This window comes from Podarcis melisellensis (assembly GCF_964234715.1).
Source record: "Podarcis melisellensis genome assembly, chromosome: 8".
Lineage (NCBI taxonomy): Eukaryota > Metazoa > Chordata > Lepidosauria > Squamata > Lacertidae > Podarcis > Podarcis melisellensis.
Window position 1 is genome coordinate 63,499,641 of NC_138540.1, and position 17,300 is coordinate 63,516,940.

Here is a 17,300-nt window from a genome sequence, read left to right on the forward strand (position 1 = left end):
CAAGAGTAACAGGTGGACAGCCTCACCCTTTCACTGTCTAAAAATCCAAAATTCCTGACAATGAACACAAACCCAAAAGATTTCATAAGAGAATCCACACCACTTTTTTTTTTTGTCTTCCATCGTTTTGCCCTCCAGGAATTTTCCTTATTCTTTTGCCTCCTCACTCATCCCCCCCCCAGCAATAAAAAGGTAGCTCCTTGTCTCAGCAACTGGCTGCTCGGTTTGCAAAGGGTTAACCCTTGCACCTGCTGAGGTGTACCTGTCTTCTGGCACCTGTCTCCTCCGGCCAATCAGAAGCAAGCCTCGAGAGACCTTACCTGTCAGCAGAATGCCTGCACCACACATAAACCTCTAACTTGAATCCAACTCTTCACTTTCCAGGTGATGTCTCTGTTTAGAAGACGGTATTAGTAGAGGTTAAAAGAGGTGGAAAAATATCTGAAGATCTTACTGTTGGCGAGGGAGTGGAAAACGTTGGGGGAACATGTCTAATGAGATCGAGTAAGTTAATTGCTTTTTATTACTTTGAGCGATCGCGTTTTTCAGCGGAGACAGATTTTAAGGCTTCCCACTTGTGCTGTGATTTAAGGTGGCCACTTCTCCAATGAAAGTTCTTTAAGAAAGAGCTGGGAAATTCAGTCTTTCCGCCTTCTTGCCTAGCATTCTCTGATGTCCTCCTTAATAACAGCAAACCTTGAGGCTGTGTGATGCTTTAATGCGCTGTTTATTTTATTTCTAAAAAGAAGAAAAGTAGGTGTTTTCTGGGTAAAATCCAGCCGAAACTGAACCCTTTTTAAAGAAACTTGTGCGGTGGTGGGTGGCAGCCAAGGGAGCGTGCTTGACTTCCGCTCTGAAGTAAACTGAAAGTATTTAACTTCGGCTGGATCGTGTCCTAACATTCTAAATTCTGGGGGAGAAATCGCAAGTGAAGGCAGTGTCGCCAGTTTCCTTCGTCTCCCTCCTTCCTCGGGATGTTTAGTGTGCGGTTATTTTCCCGAGGAGAGTTCTTATTGGTGTGTGTCCGCTCTAGGATACGGTTTCCCTTTACCGCGATCTTTCAGTGAGGTTTTCCCCTGGATGTGTGTAATTTTCGATAGAGTGATTTCATGGACACAGTGGGATGTGGAAAGTGGTTCTGACTTGAGTGTGTCTCTGCGTGTCCGTGCGCGCAAGGACTGTCTGTAGTTCGTTCCCAAATGTTGATGAAAACACGTCTTTGGGGAGAATCTTGTGGCACCTTAAAGACTAGCACGTTTATTAGGCAAGAGCACTACATCGTGCATATGGAAAATCGCACTGCCAGAAGTCCAGAATGGAGGGCCACTCCTCTAGGATCATTTTAGGATCCACTCTAGTTGCAATTATGATTTGTTCTTAACACTATATTTTATATAACTCACCTTGTGACCTTCTAGTGAAGGGTGGGTATTTAAAATTAATCATAATAATGTCATCTGAAGTCAAAGGGAGATGTCCTAGCAGACTTGAAGCTTGCTTGCATATGATTCACCTCTAATTACTTCCTTAGCAGAACTGAGTGATGAAAATTAAGACTTTTTAGTTACAGTCAGATCCAGGAAAGTATTATGTGGGATATTATTGACGTTTTTCATTGGAAAGTTGAAACCTGGAAAATCTGGCTCCTGTACACATACATTTGGTATCATGTTTAATTCCCAGACCTGAATTTCATGATTTCATCATTAAAGGATGTGGGAAGATGTGCTCTGAAAGAGGGGACACCTATTATGTTCAGCAGAATTCAGTATTGTGCTCTTTTTCAGTATTGTGCTCTTTCAGATGAGGAACACCTGGATATTTTCCTTTGCATGGGTAGCTGTTAAACCTACAGAATATGAAAAGCTTTCCTATTGGACTAAAGTTTAGTTGAAGGAATGTGAGAGCTTTCAGGTTGTGCAGTGACTCTTAGCTGGCTACTTTCCATTCAGCCTGACAATGGGCCATATGCAAATCACAACTGATTCCTCTCCCAAAAATGTAATTATTGCTTCAGATAGAGTGCGGCCACCTTCAGGGTTCCAAATGCGCAATGCAAACGCATCTCCTTTCAAACACAGAATCTCCTGTGGCCACCAGGGGGTGGGGCACAATGAGGCTATGCCTTCAGATTACTATGCCCATGTTCAAACCATTACTGGTTTGAAGTACAGTTTAGGGGTGTGTGTGTTAATGTTCCAGGAATTGCAGCTAAAGCCAAAATCGCACCTAGCCAAAAACACATTGGGTTCAATGGCAGGTGGAATTGCCAAAGTCTTTTCCCTGGACACCCCTCCCCCTCTTTCCGCCCCCGTTTAAAAAAACATTTCTGGTAAGCGTGCAAAGCTGGATGTGCAAAAGTTAAATGTGCATAAATTTCGGGCTTACTGTACAGCTAGGTCTTCTCAGTTTAGATCAAAGCTGGGGGTGGGGGGAGGGATTAATCAAAATGGGATATTTCACAATAAACCACAGGATAGATACAGATTGTGACTGATGTGTGTACATTGCCTCGCAAACCAAGAGCTGGTATGTGCTAGATGTGTACACACAGCCCATATCTTGCACCGACTCTCAGTTCACTAGTAAAAACTTATTCTACTGCTTTCCCCTCCTTGGTATGCATATTTTCTTGAGTTAGCCTATTCATTTGTATTTTGAAAGATGAATGGTGTACCTGATTGCCTGTCTGTACACACAGTTGCCCTTAGGTTAGGGCTGCTAATTTTCTCTCCTAGAATTGCTCTTGTGTCTTTAATAGCAGCTCATTCTAAACAAGTGGAGTTTTTGCTTCAATTGAGATGAAGTCATGGGAACAGCTTGGTTCATTTAATTTTTTGTGAACAGACTACAATTTATGGCATAGAAGCAGGGCCATGGAACAAGCTGGCAACCCCATTTTAAGGCTCCTGTGTGTCTTCTGTTTTAAGAAACAGGCCTTACTCTCTCTTTTAATGGGAGTGACTTCCCCACATACCTTTCATTGGAAGTGCATTGTATTTTATGAGAAAGGTCCCAGGTTCAATCTCTGGCATGTAGGCCTACAGCTAGGATTGAGAGAAAACTCTAAATCTAAAATCCTGGGCAGCTGCTGCCAGTCAGTGTAGACAATATTGTTAGATGGACCAATGGTTTGGCTCAGGAAAAGATGGCTTCCTGTGCTCTCTCTTATTGCTATTTTAATGACTATTTTATACCATTTTATGTGAACTACCTAGATATTTTTTGATAAGTGGTACATAAATAATGCTATACATTTTAAAATGGCTCTAAGTGTCTTGCATGTACAATTTCAGCAGCCTTACAAAAAATCTACAATTTTGCCTTTGTTACTACAACATTGGGCAACAAGATTCCTACATTGCAGTGGGTTGGACTAGATGACCCTCAAGATCCCTTCCAACTCTACAATTCTGTGATTCTATAACTTTCCCCATCCGTGCATGCAAGCTTTCCGCACCTTCTCTGGTCATCTGGTCATGACATGAAGTAGGCTGTTGCCTGCTTGCGTTTCTAGTTTGTGCTAGAAATTGATTTGATCCTGATGCTTTGTTGCTGCTAAGTTCCTATAGCTGGAGGCATCTGTTGCATCTGCCTCTATGGTTCTAAGCAGTAGCTAGAGGGAAGTTTATAGATCAAAGGAACTTTAGCTTGCCTTAATTATGGCACCCGGACCAAATGCAAGTTGCCGGCTGTAAAATACTAGCTTGTGTGGAAGCTGTAAAATGTGTGCATGTGCACTCCAGTGGTATCATAATTGTCATCACTGCTCTTGCAGGATAGTCTGTGTACAAGGCACCTTATAAAGCAGGGCTGGGGGCTCTGGGCCCCTCCAGATGTTGCTGGACTACAACTCCCACCATCCCTGAACTACTAGTCATGTTGGCTGGGACTGAGAGGAGGCGGAGTCCAACAGGAGTCTGGAGGGCCACAGGTTCCCAATTCCTCTTCTAAAACAGCCTAACCAAAAGAGGATCCTGTTCTGAAGAACTGCCAATCAAGCCCATGTAAGGAGCAGGTGTTTGGACACTTTCCTTTGTGAAGTCTTTGAATGGTAAAAGTTTGAGAGCCTTTCCTAAAATGAGACATAAGAAGAGTGCTGGATCAGGCCAGTGGCCCACCTAGTCCAGCATCCTGTTCTCACAGTGGTCAACCATTTAGCTGTGGTCTTGGCTTTTATATACAGATATACTGAATGGCAGGGACGCAGGTGGCGCTGTGGGTTAAAGCCTCAGCACCTAGGACTTGCCGATCGAAAGGTCGGCGGTTCGAATCCCTGCGGCGGGGTGCGCTCCCGCTGCTCGGTCCCAGCGCCTGCCAACCTAGCAGTTCGAAAGCACCTCTGGGTGCAAGTAGATAAATAGGGACCGCTTACCAGCGGGAAGGTAAACGACGTTTCCGTGTGCGGCTCTGGCTCACCAGAGCAGCGATGTCACGCTGGCCACGTGACCCGGAAGTGTCTCCGGACAGCGCTGGCCCCTGGCCTCTTCAGTGAGATGGGCGCACAACCCCAGAGTCTGTCAAGACTGGCCCGTACGGGCAGGGGTACCTTTACCTTTACCTATACTGAATGGCAATTCAGACCAAAGAGATTGTGTGAGTCAATGTCCCAGCTGTTTCAGCGCTCCCTCAAAATTAATGGCTTTATTATTCCATCCTCCCTTCTCTTTCAAAGGAAGTTACTCACCTCTTTCTTTTGTGATGCTGAATGCTAATGGTTGGGGGGGTTGGGGGGGAGAGGTGCTGTTTAAAGTATTTTCTGCTTTCTCTCCCCGTCTTGAGAATTGTGGCTTCATTTGCTTTGATGCTTTCAGCTAAATGGATGCAAGTGAGCCTGTCTGCCACCTCTATTCTGTTTGAACTGTGTGGCTTATGCAGGCATGTGATGGGCAAGCTTATTCTGAATGATTGATCAGGAGGATGATCAATGGCCAGACTTTATATGGGTTGGTTTTGACCTGAAGGCGTGGGCAGCAGAACTTTGGGAGAACTGCAGGTGCCTTCAAAGAGCACCTTCTTTGACAAGAGCAGAAGAGACAATGCCCTCGAGGTCAAAATCATTTGGGGATGGGCTCGGTTCAATAACCATTTCCAGAATAGCCAGGAGGGCTTTGAGGAAGGGATGAGCAAAAGTGAGAAATGAACTCCCTTACCAAAATGGCAGTCCAGCCACAGTGTTCTTGTAAATTGCTTGTTTGAAATTTTGGTGTCCCCACAGCGACTTGGGCTTCTGGGAGTTACAAGTAAATATACAGACCTTGAGGAGGAAAGTGGCAAGAATCCCTGCCTCATACTTTGAAGGAAAGAAATATCAAATTGTTTTTATTTTCTTAGGAATATTTTGTGTTATGTAGCCCACTTGCAAGTAGTTGTTCTTTTAAAATCCAGCCTCTTATAAACCATGTTAAACAACTAAATAAGATAGTATTATTTCTTGGTAGCCCCTGTGCTCAGGCAATAGTTTTCATTGATGTTACCTTCCCACCCTTCCTCTGAAGCAGGGTTGGGGAACCTGTGGCCCTTCAAATGTGGCCGGACTCCAATTCCTATCAGCTCCCATCAACCTGGCCAATGTCCAAAACATATGGGGTGCCACAGGTTTCCTGTTTCCACTCTAAAGAAATGTAGGAGGCATTCGTGCTTTCCCTGTTCCTCACAACATCCTTTGAAGTAGGAGGTTAGGCTGAGGTGGTGACTGGCCCAAAGGACACAACGCTAAGCTTCCTGGGGGTGTCAGCATCTGAACCTGGACCTTCATGCACTTCCTAGTCTAGACACTGCACCATGCAGAAGAAAGATGAATAGTGTTCAGCGTCCTTCTGAGACAAGGGACATAATTTGTGGCTCTTAGGTCTGAAATACAGAACTGAAAGAAAACTTGTGGAGAAATGTTTTCTTCCTGGATTTCTTTCCACTAAATGAATGGATTTTGGCACGTGCATATTTAGATGAGCCCTTTTTTTGGAAAACCTACCCAATTAAGACAGTCTACGTTGACTTGTGTGAAGTGATGGCAGCCTACACCAGAGGGGGTGGGGAGGCTGTGAATAACCTGTGGCCCTTCAGATGTTTCTGGACTCCCAACTCCCATAACCCCCAGCCCACATAGTGAATAGTCAGGGGTGATCTGGGCATGGAGCAGGAGGAGGTGGGGGCGAGTGGTGTATCTGCCACCTGAGGCAACTGCTTCACCACATGGGCAAGGAGGCCCTCCCTTTCCCATCGCTCCCAGATGCAGTACTTTTCTATGAAGAAAGTTGACACATTCCGCTGTAATCCAGTGTTGAAAAAAATCCAGTAACGTACACGTGTGTGTGAGCTAGCCCATACTTATTAGGAAAACCAGGGCTGGCTCTGGCTGTCTGTTGTGAATAGTGTGAGAGTTCATGAGAATCTAGATTGTGACAGCAATGGCAAAATGTGGCAGGAGATGTCCCAAAGCTCTTTAAAGCTGCATTCCATTCACTGGAAGGAAAAAAAATAGGTTGAAAAATAGCACCTTTGCATGTGATCCAACAATGGGCTGCATTTAAAGTGTAGGACCTCCCACAAAGAATCCTGGGAACTGTAGTTCTGTGAGGGGTAAACTACAGTTCCCATGATTCTATGGGGGAAAGTCATGTGCATTAAACGTGTGGTGTGCACATAGCCTCAGACAAAGCTTTTAACAAGCAGGGCCTTGTCAGCAAGCCAGAAGTGCGTCGAGGCAGCAGGCAGCCCTGAAAGAGTTAACCAAGAGCTGCTCCCTCCTGTGGTTTTGTGGTCGAAACCATGATTGCCAGGAGCAAATTTTTGTCATGCAACAAGGCGTGCTATTAAAATGTTGAGTTATGTTTTTGGTGAATGAAAAGGTTAAAGCCCTTCATTAAGGCACAGAAGGGCTGGTCCCTGCCGAGAGAGAGAGAGAGAGAGAGAGAGAGAGAGAGAGAGAGAGAGAGAGAGAGAGAGAGAGAGAGAGAGAGATCTGTTTTACAGTCAAGCTGCTGCTGCTGGCTGTTGTTTTCCCTCTCTCTCCCTTTCTCTCTCTTATTTCAAATTAAAATTATACACAATTCTGTTTGAAGAAGATAGAAAGGTAGGGGCTTACAGCTGGTCCTGGTTTTTTAAAAGTAAGTCCAGTTCCTGTTTTTTCTTAGGTGTATGCATTGGAGAAGAGTCATGTCTTAGTGGTAGATAATCTGCCTTGCCAGCAGGTAGGGACAGGAGAGACTCCTGTCTGAAACCCTGGAGAGCTGCTGCCAGCCAGTGTCCACAATACTCAGCTAGGTGGACCAGGGAGAGCTTCCTATATTCCTAGGTTCTTCCTACGCTGTTACTGTGTGCCTAATCCCATGATTTTCCTTGCCAATTTAAGTTGAAGGCAGCGTGTTCTCTGAATTGAGGGAGGGGGTGTCAGTGCATATGGTGCTAGGCCAGTGAACCCAATAGCCAATGTCCAGTTCCCATAGGGTCACTTGGGCAGCAGCTGGGGTTGGAATTCCTGCAAAGAATACCCACCTCAGCAGCACACTTTTTACCTTCCAGCAGCACACTTTTTACCTTCTCATAAAATAAGGCATGTTCTGCATAATTTAAGGCAGATAACCTGGATACGGCACACCATAACATTTCAAAGCGCATAATCCTGGGAGTTGTAGTTTGCTAAGGGTGCTGGGAATTGTAGCTCTTGGAGGGGCAAAGTGCAGTTCCCAAGATTCTTTAGGGAGGAATAATGTGCTTTAAATGTTTGGTGTGAACACAGCCAAAGTGTGGAGCAACCACCCCTTGCTTTGTAAAATTATATCCCACCATGGGGTTTCAAACAAAATAAGAGAGTGAGTGGGTAGGTCACAGAAGACCGATACCAGCCCACCCCATCTCTAAATAATCAAATTTTTGCACTGGGGTAACCAAGATACTTTTTCCGATACCAGTGTTTGTGTTTGTGAGGCACCCTGTGCCCCTTAAAAGCTTAATTTTAAGCAAGCCAAGAGCCAAATCTAATAAAAAGCTTTACAATGTTTTACAAGGATCAAGACTTCATCCAAGCCATAGGTGTGGCTTCTGGAAAAAAGCTTCCCCCCTGTACCAGGGTTGGAGCGGCCTTTTTAAATCCTGAGAATGTTCCCATGCTTTTAACATCTGTATTTAGGCTGAAATTCAGAAGCTGTAGCTTTCCTAGTTCAGAGTTCAATGCTTGCAAACGTTTTACAGAACTGAAATGAACTTTTCCACAACTTCAAAACGTTGGCTACATTTTTGGATCGAGGACTGACCTTCTCAATTCCAGACATTTTGAAATATACTTGTAAATTCCCCCTCCTTTTCTCTGGTTTTTTTTTTTTTTAATCCCTAAATCTATCAGCATCCAATTTTGAAGCAGGGGAACCCTTGAAGAATAGGATAAAAATTAAAATTTCTTCAACAAATGCATGCTAAACGAATTTGTTCCCCCCATAAAATTAATTTCAGCTGTAACAATAAATTTTGGTCTGTCATGCAGCCTTACCTGTAACTTAGTTCTGGAATATGTGAAAGAGTTGCCTTTGAGTGTGCATGGTGCCCCAGAACCCAGACCTAAACATCTGGGATTTGTAATTCAGAGTTTTATCTCTAGGTCTAAAGGTGTGGAGTTCAAAACGGATTGAGATTCTTAAAGGCATTTGTTTAGTCTTCTCTCTCTATGTGTGTGTTAATTAGTGTACAATTGTGTTTGCCTTGATGTTCCACCAGTAAACTATAAAACAACCACAAAAGACAATGAGAAGCAAGTACAAGGCTGGCTTTTAATAACGCTTTTATTAAAAAGAAAAAACGTTTTCCGGAGCTCCATGAAGTGTGATGCCATCATGTCACACAATCTGGTTTTAGAAGTTATTGCATCCCATGGCACTCGCCTAATAAATGTAAACCACCTGTGACTCTCTTGTTGTCACAGTTTGGAAATTGTACACTTAGTGCAATCTTATAAAGATTTTCTCAGAAGTGTTCAGTGGGCCTTACTGTCCAATAAGTAGGTTTGGGACTTTTTCCTAAAAGCTGTACTGACTTGCAAAGAGTTTGGTGGTAGAAGAAGAAGAGTTTGGATTTGATATCCCGCTTTATTGCTACCCTAAGGAGTCTCAAAGCGGCTAACATTCTCCTTTTCCTTCCTCCCCCACAACAAACACTCTGTGAGGTGAGTGAGGCTGAGAGACTTCAGAGAAGTGTGACTGGCCCAAGGTCACCCAGCAGCTGCATGTGGAGGAGCAGGGAATCGAACCTGGTTCACCAGATTACGAGTCCACTGCTCTTAACCACTACACCACACTGGCTCTGGTAGGGTTCTGGACAGTCTTACTGCAGGCTGCAGGGAGAGGAAGCTCTATTTTTGACTGCCCCACCCTGCATAGACCTTCTTGCATGTGATAAATAAGAGCACCAGGGAGAAGTGGTGCTTCTTTCTCAGTCATGTGTCTAGAACAGGTTAGAAGCTATGGCTCTAAACACTAAAGGGGAACCTGCACCTCCACAGATGTTCCTATATTTGCCATGTAAGAAATTGCTGTTGGAGAAATGGATTCTGGTTTTGAAGTGTTTTGATCTGGGCCTTAATTTCAGTCTAGACCTGTAAGTCGGTTTCCTCCAAAGAATCCTTGGAACTGTAATTTGTTAAGGGTACTGGGAGTTGTAGCTACAGTTCACACGATTCTTTGGGGGAAGCCATGGGCTTGAAATGCATGCTGTGGATGTGGCCCCAGTTGAGATGGCCCGCTTGCTTAGATGCAGTGCAGCTTATTGGATTCCGTGTACAATGTGGCCCCTGTGCCCCTTAAATGGTAGCATGGAGGGGAGCCGAGTGCCTTCGTTTGGAAATCCTGAGAAGCCTGATGAAATCTGGGGATCATCAGACCTTGAGAACTAGTCACCCTAGAGTCAACTCAGGAATGGCAGTGAGTGTGTACATATGCTGTTATCCCCCAGAACTGGGGGGAAACCAGAGTGTACACGAACACACAAAAGAAGGAAGGAAGAGGAGGTCGTTCTTCAAATCTTTCCTTCTGTATTTTAGATGTGTGATGTGCATTCAACTTTAGTGTGCTGCCTGAATCCAGAATCATAACTTAAGTTCTCGCTTCCTAAATTACAATCTGCAACAACTGACCCTGATTCTGGGTTCAGACGACCCACTCGCTCACATGACCAGGTGGGGGCAATACGGACACCCCCACCCTCTTCCATTTTCTTTCTGGTTGCCATCTGAAAAGCCTTTTTTGTTTTATTTATATATCCTGCCCTTCTGTTTTACAAACCCTTCAAGGAAGCTTATAATAATTGTGAGGTAAAGATAGAAGAATCTTTTTTAAAAAAAAACAAACCAACATGACTAAAAATCTGCACTTTTAGGAAAGTTAAGAAGTCTGAACCAAGTAAAAGATCTTCATATGGTGTCAAAGGGCAGAAGAGTACCAAGCAAGCCTCCTTATTGAGAAGAAGGTCCATAAATGGGGTGCCCATCACTGCAAAGGCCATTCCCTGGTCACCACCCCCTGCTTGTCTTCTGAAGGGCCTCAGGGGACCACGGCCGTGTCTTGGCTTAATAAAACATGCTGGCATGTGAGCAGAGTGCACACTGACTGATCACTCCTGGAAGTGAGTGGGTGTGAGTGGGTAAGCAAACCAGGAAGGAAATGACCTAGTGCTAAAGCCAAATCTGGAACCGTGGTTTGTTGCTCCCTCACAGACCATGTGATCTGTAAGCCAACAACAAACCATGGTTTCAGACTACCTGGTGCTTGTGAATCATTATGGTGAAACGAACCGCAACCTTGAGTTTAGTGGACATGATGCTAGCTGAGTGATCCTCTTCTTTGTGTGTCAGCAAACACAGTATTCCTTATTAATCCAATAGCCTTGACTTACTGTTCTGTGTGAATGCAGCCATTCCTAACCATGCATGCTTGAGTGGGAGCTAATGCTCTTTCCCTCAGATAGATAGATAGATGATAGATGATAGATAGATAGATAGATAGATAGATAGACAGATAGATAGATAGACAGATAGATAGATGATAGACAGATGATAGATAGATAGATAGATAGATAGATAGATAGATAGATGATAGATAGATAGATAGATAGATAGATAGATAGATAGATAGATAGAGATAGATAGATAGATAGATAGATAGATAGATAGATAGATGATAGATAGATAGATGATAGATAGATGATAGATAGATAGATGATAGATAGATAGATGATAGATAGATTAGATAGATAGATTAGATAGATAGATTAGATAGATAGATAGATAGATAGATAGATAGATAGATAGATAGATATAGATAGATGATAGATAGATAGATATTCTTAAAAGGAGGTGGGCTTTGTTTTTAACCGTAACTTTGATGGCACAGTGCTTTTTTCCCAAGCAGGGAGAAAAGGCCACCTTGTCTGTGTTGCAAAACTGTGGGTTTTCCCACCCTGACCCCACCCGCTTCAATCTCCCCCTTTTAGTCTGACAGCTACACAAAAGAGAACAAGCTTGTAAAAGAAAGAAGAAGAAAGTTTGTTTAACCACACAGAATTACCCACAGACAGAGAAGTCAAGGATAGCATGACAAATAACTGCAAAGTGAGTGGGTGGGGTGGGAGGGTGGGATTGCTGCTTAGAGAGGATTTGGGGGCATTTAAAAAAAGGTGAGGTGCTATATTGGGGGTCAGGGGTGCAGGGAACCACAACCTGTCGCAGAGTACCTTCCTACTTACATCATTCGGCCCCACAACACACAGACGTGGAGAGTTTTGTTATTCACATTTGGAATTAATACAGGGAGTTTGCAACTCTGGGCCTCTTGGAAGAACTTTTTTTAAGGTGTGTATGTTGGGGGGGGGACTCCTGCACATCTCATTCTGTATTAACCTTTTGCTGAAAGGTAGTACAGTATATAAATATTCTACATAAATATGAATAATGTAACCAGTGGAAGCTGGTACCTGTTGGGAATGTTTGGACTGGAAGGTAGAGCCAGAGTCCCCACTGGACTGGTGTTAAGTACGGGGGCAAGCAGACAGGGGCTGGTGGGACAGCACCTCCCTCACCCTAGTGGACCAGCCCAGCCCACACTGGATGTAACAATCTAGAGTACAGCTTAGCTGATCAATAAGGTCACATCACCAGGGATGATGGTGGTGGCCTTTGCAGGGCTGGAGGGATGTCAGGAGGAAGCTGACTGGGCAAATAGGGAAAGTGAGGAAAAGATGCTCTACCCTGTGCAAAACCATTAAGTCTCGAGTCTAAAGCTATATACAGATTTGCACAGTGAAGTGTTCCTCGCCCCGCTGCCTTTCAAGTTGCTTTCTCACACCAGAGAAGGGCATGTCTCCACCCAATGCACATTGCTTGATTTCCTGCGCTGAACTCCTGTTCAATGAAGCTGCCCGCTGGGCCATGGGCATGGGCTGGAATGTACACACCTGAAGCTGAACTGCAGCTGCTGTTCTCAAATCGGATGGAAGCTGGTTTGAGGGAAGGCAGTATTTCCCCAATACACTACAGGGTATCTATGGATTGTGGCAACGCCATGTGTTCTCTGCTTCAAACACCAGTGGTGAGGATGCACCGGAGCTGGAGTAAAAATGGCAATCTGTACACAGCTTAAATTGCTGAACCACATCACTGCGTCTGCAAGGCACTTGCAAACCTACACATGTCTTCTCTGATCCTGTGCGTGTGTCCTGATCCTGTGTCTACCCTTGTGTGCACCTACCCCCAAAAGTTCAATGGTTCTCCGCTCCTGAGAATATGTCGTAGCTGGGAGCAAATTGCTTATGCACATTAGTTCATGCTGTAACTGTGGGGAGATGCTGAGCATGCATGCATTGCTTTGTCAGCTTAAGATACAGCGGCAGACCGTGGGGAGCCTAATTAAAAAATAAATAAAGGAGAAGGGAAGTCCAGGCAAGGCTTGGAGAGAGCCCATCCCTGGGCTGAATAGCCCTGCTGCTGATTCTCTGCCCTCCCCCTTACTCCTTTTCATGTGAATATTTTGGATTCAGTCTGGCTGAAGGTTCTTGTCTGAACAGGATTAAGCAGAGTTGATGGTGGTGAAACCTGAGTCATCCTAACGTGTGCTCCTTGGAGACAGTGGGGCGGCACTGAAGGGGAGGGAGGGCTGCGTGAGAAAATTTAAAGACAACGAAACTTCCACTTAAAAAAACGCATGAAAAAAAACCACCTGTTGGTGTTTTTATGCAGTGGGTGAAACTGATGAGCATTAGTGCCATCATGTCCCGTTGGGAGAGGCTGGTGGGGAAGGGGCAGATCTGTTTGCTCAAGAATGGGGGGACGTAAGCTTGTGCTCTTACGCACTTTGGCTTGGATTTCCCTCCTCCTTTCTTCATACTTAGGGAAAGGGGAAGCAAAATTCTGGAAAGAATAATAGAAGGGGACCCCAAGGGCCATCTAGTCCGACATTACATTTTTGCTGCCATATTGAAAGCATAAAAGCATATAGATTTTTTTCTAAACATATTGCTGAGTATGCACATCAACATGCCTGCTGTGGCCCTATAGTCGCCCCAACTTCTCTTCTTTTCTTACAGGCCTCTGCTCTTCTGCTTTTAAACAACAGCTTCACATGCAGATAAACTCTAGTGATCATTGTCACCTCCAAGTTGTAAATAAAACTTTTTGCAGGCAGAGCTGCTCTGGAAGGCATAGGATCATCCCAGGCTGCAACTGCTGCTGCTGTTTTTTCCCAGTCACTTGACAGTGCTTAGTGGTCCTTGTTGATTAGATGCTCAGAAATAGTTAGATGATGCTGGCTGATAACCACGGAGATGGTTTTCTGTTGCCTGTGATGACTTGGTTGCTTGAGCCACCTGGGTTTCTTTGGCCTGGGGCTCTTCGAACTTGGTGCCTCCTAGTACTTCCTGTTGTTGCATACTCTACAGCTGTTTGGCAGTTCTAATGGCCAGGCTATATCCATCATGCATAGCGTAGGTGGGGCAGGCGGGCTGTTTTCTCACTAGATCTCTGCCTGTGCAGGGATGGCGTTAACGATCTGGCCCTCCACATGTTGCTGGACCAGTTCCCATCAGTCCCAGACAGCATGGCCAGTAGTCAGAGATGAGGGGAACTTAAATCCATCCAAGGTCTGGCAAGCCAGAGCTTCTCCACTCCTGATTCTGGCTGAACCACTGGTATTCCCACCCCACCCCCAACCCTAGCAAGTTGGCTGTCAGGCTTTATGAAAGGCCATAGGGCCTTTGCCAGCAAGATGATGAACTGATAAGCTAAGCAAGCAGTGAGAGTATCCCTATTCCAAGAAGGCCACATTAGGCCTTAGTGATTCCTGAGGGCCACTGTGGCTGTAAGCATTCCAACTGGCTCTCCCCCCCCCCATGAGGTAAATTCATTGCGTTGTATCCCAGTAAGTTCCACTCAGAATAAACCTGCTGAAATTTATGGACCTACATTGGACCACATCTGCACTTATACACTTAAAGCTGCATAATAACACTTTAAAAAGTCATGGCTTCCCCCAAAGAATCCTGGGAGTTGTCACTTGTGAAAGGTGCTGAGAGCACATCCACCAACATTTCTCCAATGAAAATAGGGACGTCCCATTCTAAATTGATAATTTTACTATTTATACCACGCACATCTTACTGGGTTGCCCCAGCCACTCTGGGCAGCTTCCAACATATATAAAAACATAATAAAGCATTAAACATTAAACAAAATCCTTCACTATATAGGATTGCCTTCAGACAGCTTGGGGGTCAGATAACTCCATACCCTCCAACATTTTTCCAATGAAAATAGGAGACATCCTAAGGACATTCCGGGATCAAACTGGGATGGCTACTCTAAATCAGGGACATTCCTAGAAAATGGGGACACTTGGAGGGTCTGTGAGAGTTGTTAGGGGATTCCTATTCCCTTTACAGAGCCACAATTTTCAGAGTTCTAGAAAGAGGGATTGATTGTTAAGCCACTCTGCCAACTGTGGCTCTTTGAGGGGGATACAAGGTTTCCTCACAACCCTCAGTCCCCTTAACAAACTACAGTTCCCAGGATTCTTTGGGGGGAGCCTTGACTATTTAAAGTGGCGTGATACTGCTTTAAATATAAAGCTCAAATGGGGTCTTGGTCATGTCCATTAATTTCAATGGCTCTACTCTAAGTAGGGCTAATATTGGAGACAACTCATAGAAAAGAGAAGGAAGGAATTGGATGAGCTCCTTAGAGGGGGAATAGGCCTTGAACTAGCGGGAAAATAAATCTCCCCACGTATAGAAGCTCTTTCCTTTGCAGAAGTAGCCCAGATCTTAGGGTTTTGCAAGCTCTCACAAAAAGGTGGCTCCTGGGCTGGTGGGTGACTCATCCCAGCCAGTGGCATCAAACTAGACTTGTCTTAAAATGCCCGTCCACTGTTCAAGACTGTTATTAGCCAGTAAGTAATAGTTGCTGTTTGATTCTGGGACTGTGGAGTCAACAATGATCTGAGAAAAACTTCTGCCCCTGAGGCGATGGTGCCTCTGAAAAGTGCGCTAGTGCCCAAGGGTGGGGCTTAGCAAGGATTTATTTGGCTCTGTCCCCTCTGGCAACCGAGCTCTTTATTTGTTCTGATTGTCCTCTTCCCCATTAGCTCCTCTGAAAAGAAAAGCTCCAAGGAGGAGGTTCTCTTCCCCATGTTTATCAGGGGCAGGAGGTGAGGTAAATGTGAGAGCCTCAAGATCTATGGCTATGTAGAGGTTTGAATCTGGGTCTCCCAAACCCAACACTCTATTCACTACTAGACCCTTTAAAGTAGTGGCTTTCCCCAAAGAACACGGGGAATTGTTGTTTGCTAAGGGTGCTGGGAGTTGTTAGGAGACCTCTATTTCCTGCCATTGCGGCCTGACACACTGCACCTCTCTCCTACACAGATATTACAAGGGGTCCTCCTTTACATTTGGGCTGCTTACGCGCTCCCAAAAACACATTCCATAACTTACTTTTTGGGAGCGCTAGGGGCTTAAAAAAAGAAAGAAAGACAACTCAGAGTCCGGGGACCAGTAAAAGTCTTCATGGGCCCCATGGCACCATCCACAGGAAGTGAGATGGCAACCTCTGACTATACCTCTGACTATACATCTAGCTACAACATTATTGGGCAGGTGTGCGTACACCCCATTGCTGGGACTGCCGACTTCTATTTTCAAATGGACACGCTGCAGAATAATTGGAATCAGCATTTATTTTCAGAATAAAACCAGTTTGTTAGGGGCAAAAAATATGCACTAGATCTAGACTGTGTGTGGACTATGTGGGGGGCAGGGGGGGGGACAAGTACTCAAGTTTCCATTGATTCCAGAATAAAATGTGTGTTCACAGCTTTGATGCTGGGTTTCTCCTCACACTTGGTTAGCCCTTCATCAGCTGTTCCACAGGGAACTGAATTTCATTTGTATGTTAAAACATTTCTGTGCAGTCTTTCTGTTCGCAAAGAGACAGCTAGCGCATTTCATCTTCTTGGACAGATTTCAAAGTCTAAGCATGATTGTTGTTCAGAGATGTGTGTTTACTTAATACCTTCTGATTTTGGAGTTGCCTTGGTCCCATCCCATGCCTTTGGGGTGGGATGTAAATCCCAGAAACCGAAATATCAGCAGAACACTTAGGCAACTAAAGTCAAAAGGGTAACAAGCCCAGATGTGTTGGGTTACTCTGTTCTCATGAATCCCCCTCCCCCTTCCCTGTATTTCATAATATTCCTGAGGAGCTGTTCCAGGGTTTTGTTCATAGTTAATATGATTAATCCTGAAAACGTCATGCTGCGCAATCTATGTAATCATAACTCCAATGCAAATATAGAGGATGCAAATAAACCTGAGAGGGAGAGAGATTGTCAGAGCTGAGCCATAGGTTATTGAGTGGGAACCAGAAACTAGGGGACAGGACCAGAGGACAAGCCAAGCGTCAACCAAAACCTACCATTGCCCAAGTAAAATCTCAGCGTGAACAGGAAGCGTTGGAGCAGGTGTGGGAAACCTTTCTTAGCCTGAGGGCCACATTCCTTTCTGAGCAACCATCCCAAGGGCCACATATCAGTGGTGGGTAGAGCCAGAGGCAAAGTGGGTGGAGCAACAAATGTAAATGTGATCTTGGTACAGTAGGCTGCTGTCTCCCATCCACACCATACACTTAAAACACATTATTTCCTTCCAGAAATCCCGGGAACTGAGCTACAATTCCCAGCACCCATAACAAACTAGAGTTGCCACAATTCTTTGTGGGGTGGGGGGAGCCAGGTGCTTTAAATGGGTGGCGTAGATGCACAGAGAGACAG

General features: G+C 44.8%; 1 protein-coding gene across 2 annotated transcripts in view; it reads left to right on the forward strand.

Annotated features, from left to right (window-relative positions):
* The first annotated feature begins 337 nt into the window (after positions 1-337).
* GRHL3 (grainyhead like transcription factor 3) overlaps positions 338-17,300 on the forward strand; it is a 48,715-nt gene continuing 31,752 nt past the window's right edge. The window contains exon 1 of one of the 2 annotated variants that reach the window (XM_081921473.1): positions 338-504. In XM_081921473.1, the coding sequence (XP_081777599.1) occupies positions 488-504 (17 nt within the window). In that variant the 5' untranslated portion in view covers positions 338-487. Of the gene's footprint in view, positions 505-6,994; positions 7,110-17,300 lie in introns of those variants that run through there. The other variant, XM_081921474.1, reaches the window with a different exon arrangement.